At 38.4% G+C, this 12,039-nt stretch overlaps 1 protein-coding gene across 1 annotated transcript in view; it reads left to right on the top strand.

Annotated features, from left to right (window-relative positions):
• The window catches only part of LOC100368244 (guanylate cyclase soluble subunit beta-2-like), a 184,091-nt gene extending 173,517 nt beyond the window's left edge, over nt 1-10,574 (top strand). The window contains exons 6-14 of the mRNA XM_085498337.1: nt 2,515-2,938; nt 3,575-3,895; nt 4,078-4,226; nt 5,526-5,672; nt 5,777-5,931; nt 6,177-6,376; nt 9,310-9,441; nt 9,632-9,717; nt 10,120-10,574. Coding sequence (XP_085354463.1) covers nt 2,515-2,938; nt 3,575-3,895; nt 4,078-4,226; nt 5,526-5,672; nt 5,777-5,931; nt 6,177-6,376; nt 9,310-9,441; nt 9,632-9,693 — 1,590 coding nt within the window. The 3' untranslated portion in view covers nt 9,694-9,717; nt 10,120-10,574. The remainder of the gene's footprint in view (nt 1-2,514; nt 2,939-3,574; nt 3,896-4,077; nt 4,227-5,525; nt 5,673-5,776; nt 5,932-6,176; nt 6,377-9,309; nt 9,442-9,631; nt 9,718-10,119) is intronic.
• The last annotated feature ends 1,465 nt before the right edge of the window (nt 10,575-12,039 follow it).

Here is a 12,039-nt window from a genome sequence, read left to right as displayed (position 1 = left end):
TTCTCTATGGATTGTCCATACAATGTTACATTACGATGTGTTATCTATGGATTGTCCATACAGTGTTACATTACGATGTGTTATCTATGGATTGTCCATACAGTGTTACATTACGATGTGTTATCTATGGATTTGTCCATACAGTGTTACATTACGATGTGCTATCTATGGATTGTCCATACAGAGTTACATTACGATGTGTTCTCTATGGATTGTCCACACAGTGTTACGTTACGATGTGTCCCTATGGTTGTCCATACATTGTTATATTACGATGTGTTCTCTATGGATTGTCCTTACAGTGTTATTTTACGATGTGTTCTCTATGGGTTGTCCATACAGTGTTACATTACGATGTGTTATATATGGATTGTCCTTACAGTGTTTCATTACGATGTGTTCTCCATGGATTGTCAATATAGTGTTACATTACAATGTGTTCTCTATGGATTGTCCTTACAGTGTTACATTACGATGTGTTATCTATGGATTGTCCATACAGTGTTACATTACGATGTGTTATCTATGGATTGTCCATACAGTGTTACATTACGATGTGTTATCTATGGATTTGTCCATACAGTGTTACATTACGATGTGTTATCTATGGATTGTCCATACAGTGTTACATTACGATGTGTTATCTATGGATTGTCCATACAGTGTTACATTACGATGTGTTATCTATGGATTTGTCCATACAGTGTTACATTACGATGTGTTATCTATGGATTGTCCATACAGAGTTACATTACGATGTGTTATCTATGGATTGTCCACACAGTGTTACGTTACGATGTGTCCCTATGGTTGTCCATACATTGTTATATTACGATGTGTTCTCTATGGATTGTCCTTACAGTGTTATTTTACGATGTGTTCTCTATGGGTTGTCCATACAGTGTTACATTACGATGTGTTATATATGGATTGTCCTTACAGTGTTTCATTACGATGTGTTCTCTATGGATTGTCCATACAGTGTTACATTACAATGTGTTCTCTATGGATTGTCCTTACAGTGTTACGTTACGATGTGTCCCTATGGTTGTCCATACATTGTTATATTACGATGTGTTCTCTATGGATTGTCCTTACAGTGTTATTTTACGATGTGTTCTCTATGGGTTGTCCATACAGTGTTACATTACGATGTGTTATATATGGATTGTCCTTACAGTGTTTCATTACGATGTGTTCTCTATGGATTGTCCACACAGTGTTACATTACGATGTGTCCCTATGGTTGTCCATATAGTGTTACATTACTATGTGTTCTCTATGGATTGCCCATACAGTGTTATATTACGATGTGTTCTCCATGGATTGTCCTTACAGTGTTACTTTACGATGTTTTCTCTATGGGTTGTCCATACAGTGTTACATTACGATGTGTCCCTATGGTTGTCCATACAGTGTTATAGTACGATGTGTTTTCCATGGATTTTTCATACAGTGTTACTTTACAGTGTGTTATCTATGTATTGTCCATACATTGTTATATTACGATGTGTTTGTCATGAGTTGTCCATACAGTGTTACATTACGATGTGTTCTCCATGGATTGTCCATACAGTGTTACATGACAATGTGTTCTCCAAGGATTGTCCATACAGTGTTACATTACGATGTGTTCTCTATGGATTGTCCATACAGTGTTACATTACAATGTGTTCTCTATGGATTGTCCATACAGTGTTACATTACAATGTGTTCTCTATGGATTGTCCATACAGTGTTACATTACGATGTGTTATCTATGGATTGTCCATACAGTGTTACATTACGATGTGTTCTCTATGGATTGTCAATACAGTGTTACATTACGATGTGTTCTCTATGGATTGTCCTTACAGTGTTACATTACGATGTGTTCTCTATGGATTGTCCATACCGTGTTACATTACAATGTGTTCTCTATGGATTGTCCATACAGTGTTACATTACAATGTGTTCTCTATGCATTGTCCATACAGTGTTACATTACGATGTGTTATCTATGGATTGTCCATACAGTGTTACATTACGATGTGTTATCTATTGATTGTCCATACAGAGTTACATTACGATGTGTTTTGTATGGATTGTCAATATAATGTTACATTACGATGTGTTCTCTATGGATTGTCAATACAGTGTTACATTACGATGTGTTCTCCATGGATTGTCAATACAGTGTTACATTACGATGTGTTCTCCATGGATTGTCAATATAGTGTTACATTACGATATGTTTTCTATGGATTGTCAATACAGTGTTACATTACGATGTGTTCTCCATGGATTGTCAATATAGTGTTACATTACGATGTGTTTTCTATGGATTGTCAATACAGTGTTACATTACGATGTGTTCTCCATGGATTGTCAAAACATGCTATATATGCTAATTTCACAATATTTACATGTATATAGGTGGTTTGAACTGGAGATGGAAGTTGCAATACAATGTGTTGTTACAATCCGTGTAACATTCATACAATTTTAATTTTTGTTCTAATATCTGTTTCAAAGGACGTGGAACAAGTGATGAGAAACCTTGAAAGCATGAAACAACAGGGTCAACCAGGAGGGAAACGAAAAAGCCTCGCTCAAATTCGAGGTCTGGTTGCAATCGCCGGTCTCTATGGTGGATTCACGCCATCTTACCCACCTAAATTCTTGATGAATGCCCAAACATTTTGCGACAATTTTCCATTTCACATTGTGTTCGACAAAGATCTAAAAATTAAGCAGTCAGGAATCCATATTCAGAAGGTCATGCCAAGATTACGTAACTTCGATGCTAAAGTCCCCCTGTTTTTTAAAATTAACCACCCTCAAATTGAGTGGAATTTGGAAAGCATAAACAAGTTCATAAATCAGCAGTTTATACTGGAAACCAAGAAATCAATGGTAGCAACGGAATGGGAAGAAAGACCTATGCTGCAGTTACGTGGTAAGTATGGAATAGCGCCACCTACGACGTGACGATTTTTCATTGCCAATCAAAGACTCTTTTCATTTGCATATTTGTTAATATATCCCGTAAAATTACGTCACGAGAAATTGGTGTATATCACATTTTTACAGTGGAAAAGAGCTACATCCCACTAACTAGGCCCGCGGTTTAGAAGCACGGCGTCCAATCTGAGATTGGGACATAAATAGTGTTAGTCCAGTGTGTTGTTGTTGTTGTTGTTGTTGTTGTTGTTGTTGTTGTTGTTGTTGTTGTTGTTGTTGTCTTCTGTGTACGTAACACAACAACGTACTGTGTATAAACAAAATCAATAATAGCCGCCAAACAAATCAATACAATACAAAAATGTAGTTTTACCATAAAATGCACTATGGTAAAGTTGTGGGTGACATGGCACAAACGTGGTCAATAGATTTAGTTGAACACAATTTAACAAGAAATAAATTTTAATATTATTTCTATACACAAGTATCTGTGCATGGTGTCAGTGCATTATGCAGGCGCGAGGCAAACTACTAGTTTCAACACATAGTACTGACACGAATGGCTGCATACATGCGAAGGTATGATTTAAATAAGAGTATAGATCTCAATAAATTGTCACTGTCATCACAGGTCAAATGGTTTGGGTGAAAGAGTTTGACAGTATGATATATCTATGTTCTCCGAGACTAGAAAGCCTCAAAGAAATGGAAGATAGAGCACTTCATTTGTCTGATATCCCATTGCATGACGTCACGCGGGATTTAATACTTTTCAACCAGCAAAAAATAGCAGAGTTGGAAATCGGCAAACAACTGGAGATGAAAAAAGAGCAATTGCACAGGACAATGAAAGAATTAGAGTCCGAAAAAGCTAAGACTGATATGTTATTACATTCTATGCTGCCAAGGCAAGTTGCCGATCAACTGAGGGAAGGGAGGAAAGTTGAAGCAGGCGAGTGGTTTAGTTACTAAATCAATCTGTACAGACAACAAATCAATTTACTAAGAACCACAGTTTATAATTAATATGATATGAAATGAAATGAAACAGCTGTGATGTACTCTGGCAGTGCCGATATGCTTAATCCGTACTACAGATGTACATGTGTAAATAATAAATTATTTTCTATTCAGGTGAATACACTCAGGTGACATTACTATTTAGTGACATTGTTTCATTTACTACCATATGTTCCCAGTCAAGACCAATAGACATCGTTAACATGCTTAACAGTCTGTATGTGAAATTTGACAAGTTAACTACAGTTCATGACGTCTACAAGGTGACTATTTTATATTATAATAATGTTGATCCGACCAAGGTTGATATACAGATTTGTTGGTCTGAATAATGTATATTGTTGACCGAGATTAAGCATGTCTTGTATGCAACAAGGCACATAACATATATTATTGAAGTCAATTAAACGAGCATGTACGCGCACTGCAAAGTGGGATTAGCTCTGTTATAGCTTCGCATAATAAAGTTATACAAACAGTGCAAAGTGTGTACAAAAGCAGTGGGACAATCTTGTTGATCAATGTATAGTGGTGGTTGATATACGATCCCTTAACTGGGTCCATACTTGACAATTGTTTGTGTTAATCGTTTTTATAGGCAAGCGGCCTATCAAAAAACGCCATATTTGGTATATATCCATCATGGTATGCTCAATACTTGGAGAGATACAAAGATGAAGAAACATTTCCACACAAAAAACTGAACAACTACTTACTTGTGTAACCTTCTAATGATTACAATGTTTGCTGGTGATATGAGTACACGAAGTCGCACCATTGGATTTTTTTTGAAATGGGGAGAATGTGCTTGTTGATGGTAAAATATGTATCTAAAAAGAAATTGTGTTTCTCCGTTGTCTCAAATAAATTTCAATCCACGGAACTGTATTGTTGTTCTCACCTAAAATTGTCCGCTTGGAAATCGCTAATGACTTAATTTTTGTTATGAAGCACTCAATTCAATGGTGGAATGATTCAAAGTGGTTTTCCGAGCATACTTTGACTGTGACAATATTTATGTCAATGTACCTAAAGTCACTCACAAAACGGACAATAAATACCGTTTTATGTATAGTTTAGCAAAAATTTAGTCAACATTGCAGTCCACCCATCGAATGGACATGAAAGTGGATGTGCTGATGTCATTCACATTTCTTGATATATCAGTTGCTATCTTGAAATGAACAACTACTTGTGTATTATACCCCCATTTTCGTTTTTGTCAAATTTCACCCGAAATGTCATTCTCATCTCAAAATAGTGCATTGTTTTTGGATAAGGTTGATAACATTATTATTATATGTTTAGTTTCAATGTATACACTATACAGACAGTTAACCAACATGTGTTAACATTTATATTAAAGGTTCACGTTTCAGACATTGATTGTTTACCATTACCTGCGACCCTAAATCAAAGTCCCCATTAGGTCGCACCCGTTAGTGAATAAATCTCTGTCAGTGGGTTAGAAGAAGTCATGACTTTATTGGGTCTCAATGAATTTGTTAAATATATGTCTCGCAATAAGTGATGACTTCTGTGTACAATGTTCACGCCACTAGGTTGAGACGATTGGTGATGCGTATATGGTTGTGGGTGGCCTTCCAGTACCAGTTGAAACACATACAGAACGAATAGCTAACATGGCGCTTGGAATGATCATTATGTCTCTTGACGTTACTTCACCAGTCACCAAAGAACCGATTCTGGTAATATGTTTGATAAATATACAATATCAATTGATCGATCAATACTAGTGTAAAAGTCGTGTACCAATGTGTAAGTTACACTAAACTATTTTGTATATGTACAGATACGGGTTGGTATACATACTGGTCCAGTTTTAGCAGGCGTAGTCGGTAAAAAGATGCCGAGATATTGTTTATTTGGTGACACAGTTAATACTACATCTAGAATGGAAAGTCACGGCGTACCCGGTAAAATACACCTTAGTGACATATCTGCAAGGTAAACGTACACATACATTATATAAGGATGTCTGTACTGACAGCACAAGTCCTAACATCTATTGTATTTTACATTTCATTAATTTTACACGTGAGCAGGTTATCTGTTATTTCCGTAAGAGGTTGTCACTGCGGTGGACATGTCTTGAGTTCTTGCTAAGTTTTCAAAAACTACCAGTACGATATTGCAAATACGTTGTAGTTATAATAATAATTCTAAAACGTATTGGTTTACTGCATGTACAGACGCTTAGAGGGCCGTGGTTTCCAAGTGATGAGACGTGGTGAAATTACTATCAAAGGCAAGGGTACCATGACAACGTACTTCCTAGAAGGCAATGCAAATGCTTCAGAAGATGAGCTATTGGGAACGGGTATTCAACAAAATGGCGACTATTCTCGTCAATCGGACGAAATGAAATATTCACCTTCGAAAGGTGTAAACGGTAAGCTCAGGTTGAGATCACTACAAAAACACGAATATTGCGTAATATACATTCATATACAGGTCAAAGCATCCGTAAACAGGTCAAAGTAGACAGGTCAGCGTGTCCATAGACAGGTCAGCGTGTGCATAGACAAGTCAGCGTGTTCATAGACAGGTCAGCGTGTGCATAGACAGGTCAACGTGTGCATAGACAGGACAGCGTGTGCTTAGACAGGTCAAAATGTTCATAGACAGGTCAACGTGTGCATGGACAGGTCAGCGTGTCCATAGACAGATCAACGTGTGCATAGACAGGTCAGTGTGTCCATAGGCAGGTCAACGTGCACACAGACAGGTCAGCGTGTCCATAGACAGCTCAACGTGTGCATAGACAGGTCAACGTGTCCATAGACAGGTCAGCGTGTGCATAGACAGGTCAGTGTGTCCATAGACAGGTCAACGTGTGCACAGACAGGTCAGCGTGTCCATAGACAGCTCAACGTGTGCATAGACAACTCAACGTTTTCATAGACAGGTCAACTTGTCCATAGTCAGGTCAGCGTGTGCATAGACAGGTCAGCGTGTCCATAGACAGGTGAACGTGTGCACAGACAGGTCAACGTGTGCATAGACAGGTTAACGTGTCCATAGTCAGGTCAGCGTGTGCATAGTCAGGCCAGCATGTGCATAGACATGTCAGCGTGTTCATAGACAGGTCAACGTATCCACATCCATTGACAGGTCAGCTTGTCCATAGTCAGGTCAGCGTGTGCATAGATAGGTCAGCGTGTCCATAGACAGGTCAACGTGTGTATGGACAGGTCAACGTGTCTATAGACAGCTCAACGTGTCTATAGACAGGTCAACGTGTCCATAGACAGGTCAGCGTGTACATAGGCAGGTCATCGTGTCCATATACAGGTCAACGTGTTCATAGACATGTCAACGTGTGCATGGACAGGTCAGCGTGTGCATAGACAGGTCAGCGTTTGCATATACAGGTCAACGTGTGCATAGACAGATCAACGTGTCCACAGACATGTCAGCGTGTGCATAGACAGGTCAGCGTGTCCATAGGCAGGTCAGCATGTGCATAGATAGGTCAGCGTGTGCATAGACAGGTCAGCGTGTTCATAGTCAGGTCAGCGTGTGCATAAACAGGTCAACTGTGTGCATAGAAAGGTCAGTGTATGCATAGACAGGTCAGCGTGTCCATAGACAGGTCAACGTGTACATAGACATTTCAACGTGTGCATAGACAGGTCAACGTGTGCATAGACAGGACAGCGTGTGCATAGACAGGTCAAAGTATTCATAGACAGGTCAACGTTTGCATAGACAGGTCAGCGTATCCATAGACAGACCAACGTGTGCATAGACAGGTCAGTGTGTCCATAGACAGGTCAACGTGTGCACAGACAGGTCAGCGTGTCCATAGACAGCTCAACGTGTGCATAGACAGGTCAACGTGTCCATGGACAGGTCAGCGTGTGCTTAGACAGGTCAGTGTGTCCATAGAGAAGTCAACGTGTGTACATAGACAGGTCAACGTGTCCATAGACAGGTCAACGTGTGCATATACAGGTCAGTGTGTGCATAGACAGGTCAGTGTGTGCAGAGACAGGTCAACGTGTCCACAGACATGTCAACGTGTGCATAGACAGGTCAGCGTGTGCATAGTCAGGTCAGCGTGTGCATAGACAGGTCAACGTGTGCATAGACAGGTCAACGTGTTCATAGACAGGTCAGCGTGTGCATAGAAGGGTCAGCTTGTCCATAGTCAGGTCAGCGTGTGCATAGACAGGTCAGCGTATCCATAGACAGGTCAACGTGTGTATGGACAGGTCAACGTGTCTATAGACAGGTCAACGTGTCTATAGACAGGTCAACGTGTCAATAGACAGGTCAGCGTGTGCATAGGCAGGTCAGCGTGTCCATAGACAGGTCAATGTGTTCATAGACAGGTCAACGTGTGCATAGACAGGTCAACGTGTCCACAGACATGTCAGCGTGTGCATGGACAGGTCAGTGTGTCCATAGACAGGTCAGCATGTGCATAGACATTTCAACGTGTGCATAGACAGGTCAACGTGTTCATATACAGGTCAACGTGTGCATAGATAGATCAGCGTGTGCATAGACAGGTCAACGTGGCCATAGACACGTCAACGTGTGCATATACAGGTCAGTGTGTGCATAGACAGGTCAGCTTTTGCAGAGACAGGTCAACATGTCCACAGACATGTCAACGTGTGCATAGACAGGTCAAAGTGTTCATCGTCAGGTCAGCGTGTGCATAGACAGGTCAACGTGTGCATAGAAAGGTCAGTATATGCATAGACAGGTCAGCGTGTCCATAGACAGGTCAACGTGTGCATAGACAGGTCAACGTGTCCATAGACAGGTCAGCGTGTGCATAGAAGGGTCAGCGTGTCCATAGTCAGGTCAGCGTGTGCATAGACAGGTCAAAGTGCTCGACTTTCCGCTTGCTTCCACATTATCCAACCAACTAGTCTCAGAATTGAATACTGTTGCACGATAGTCACTTGGCTATTTGGTTTGCATGTGTCATTTGCAGCTAGGTATTTAAGAGTTCACTTCTCAACTTTTTAAATTAAAATATATTTTAGCGGCAACACCAAGATTCGTTAAGTTGTTATACACACGACTGAAAGTGAACATACTGGTTAAGTTTTGTCCGATAGTTGTGATTATTTCATTATTAACTCCATTGTTTCGCTGATTACAGTTTAACGATATTACATTTAGCATTTTCTGATTAAAAACCCAACTTTTGTATTGCGTGTGTTACACGATTGAACATTCAGATATTGTAATAATCGCTTCGTTTTGTTTTTGCAATGAAAGGAAGGTAACCAGGCAGGCTATCGAGTTACCCGTTATGATTTACAACCGTACTCACAATCATCATATTTTTAATTGACATTTCAGCTGGAGGTGATAATTACAACAGTCCCGAATCGTTAATACCAATGTATTATCCAGATAACGTCAATGAAAATAAAAGACCGTCGATCACAACTGTCACGCCATTTAACAGTATGTCAAACAGTCGTCCTCCGAGTAAGTATCTTTCTGCTACGTCGGTAGTACCTGAATAGGGTGATCCCTGTTATCGCCAGTCACTTCAAACTACGCCATTAATGTGACGTCATTGTTTGCTTGTTTCTTAGTAGCTATTGTCCAGATTGATGTTATGCAGCATGTTTTAATGATATGTCATGTTTTCCCATTTCCCTTTAATTGTTCCTAGTGACCAGTGGTGACGTTATAATCGGTAATGTTAAAGTCAACGAAAGAACAACCCGAAAATAATTTTAAGTTTCCTTAGAATTAAAGGTAAAACAACTACAACACAATATTCACTATGATTGTAATGTTCCTCGGCTTTTCACCTGCCTTGCCATTGTGACATAATTCAGATGTCCGAAAATGTGTGTTGCATCTATCGAGCACGATTGGTTGAATGTAACATGACTTCATACAATAGTAAACTAACACTTCTTTAGTCACATTATGACATTATTTGCACTCTACTAACAAAACTGCATGCCTATGTTAATTAATTCACAAAACGTGTGCTTTTTGCTTAATCATGTGGGTGTTGGTGTTTCATTAGATACACGCTATGTTTTACCTTATATTCCTTATGTCTACACATTTTTACATTATGTTCGTACATACTTACTTACTTCATTTCAACAAAATGTATCTATATATTTCACTTTATATTCACTCTAGGCACAAATCTAGGATCGGCGTCATCTCTTGTGAATCAGAAGACAGTGGAAAACTATGGAAGTGAGTCTACCATAAACAAAAAGTCCGGCTCAAAAGCATGCGTTATTCAGTAGTTTTAAAATAAGTAAAAAAACCTGAACTAGTATATGATATTGCATTATATGACAGGATATGACAACACATATGTGTAGAATGTTGGCTCTGTACGATTATCTGCAACTAACTGTCAGTAGCATTGAGACGTTGTGTGCTGAGTTATTACGTATGTGTGACGTCACCTTTCAGTCGATGTCCGCCATTATAACCGAATGTGCAGTGCTGTTTGTCTTGTTAATGAGTTATATATTGTGTGTTATTTAATAGCTAGTAACGCGTACAGAAACTATATTGTCTGTCTTATCGGAACATTGCTGCTGAGTTTATTTTTGCGTATTAAACAACAATAATGTACGTAACCTGATAGCCTCGGGGCGTATATATATATATATATATATATATATATATATATATATATATATATATATATATATATATATATATATATATATATATATATATATATATTAGTATTGCTTTTGAAAAAGATAGAGAATTTGGTTGCATGCTGCCCTCTATGTTTTATAGTTGGCCATGCTGTGTACTTTCGTTTTCTTTGAGCGTAGACCGTACCAGGGGGGGGGGGATACATAGAACTTGCCTAATGGCTACTCAGATAGTGTCCCCTCTGATAATCTTTAAGTGTATCAGAGGGCATTGGTTTGCCGTATAATGGCTGGATATAATGTGAGGATTGACTGCATTGCAATATCAAGAGCTGGCTGCTTTTTATATCTTTTCACTTTGTAATGGTTCTTAGCGGTTAGTACATTTCGTCAGATAAAGAGTACTTCAAAACATGGCGGCCTCCTATGTAGAATATGTATTGTTGTTCCCAATAATTAGTTTTACACTGGGAGATTGCTAGATTACACAAGATTTCCAAGTCATGCTTGTTTCCATGTTGGTATACACTTCATGTATAGTATAGGCAGGCAAGTACTTGTCAGGTCCTATAATGTATAATGTATAGGGCTAGTATTGTTCAAATCAGTCCTGTATTTTTTTTTCTTTATACTTTATTTCTGCTGTCTTTATACTCGATGTAAATTAGTGATGTGATTTGATGTTATCCAGACAGTAATTATGTGTTATAACACCATGTGTTTACGTTCACCTACATGATACAGGTCAATTATTGTACGTTTTGAAACTAGTGACAGATGTATATATCACAGGGTATATTATTAAAGCATGTTCTACTTTCAACCTTCCAGCTTGGACAACATTTTACTGCAGGTTTATTTCTAGATAGAATCGTTAGATATTGCTAATCGTCAGGTTGCAGATGTGTGTCACATATTCAACAGATAATAAAATAGTGATTTGAATTGAATTTCATTATGTTCATTTAATGTTCATTATTTCAATACTATATTTGAACAGCGGAAAATTGTCAGATTAGATAAAACAGTACATCGTGACAGAATATCACATGCATCCAAATCTAGTGTTGAAAGTAGTTGTGACTGATGTCAGTTTTACAAAATACATTGTATAACGAACCAGATAACTGAAGACGAGTTTTATTTTTTCTGTATTTTCGTGTTTACTGACAAACGGTAAAATCATGACTTGTATTTTTCAATGATGATCTAAACAAGTGCAATGGGTGTATGTGCGATATCCCCTTTTAGCTAAGCGTTGCTATAGCAATTAGATATGATATTAATGAAATGCTTTTGGGGACATAGACGCCGACTAAAAGTTTTCCACACTAAAATACCTTACGACTCGTTGCGCTCCATAATTTATTATGTGAAACTTTCTCAATAAAAAATATTATTGTAAATAATTCATAATTACTGTTGAACGAATGACAGT

The sequence above is a fragment of the Saccoglossus kowalevskii genome, chromosome 1 (genome assembly GCF_978046115.1).
Source record: "Saccoglossus kowalevskii chromosome 1, keSacKowa6.1, whole genome shotgun sequence".
NCBI classification, from domain to species: Eukaryota; Metazoa; Hemichordata; class Enteropneusta; family Harrimaniidae; genus Saccoglossus; species Saccoglossus kowalevskii.
Note: the sequence above shows the minus strand (reverse complement) of the source record. Positions and strands in the feature narration are given on the sequence as shown.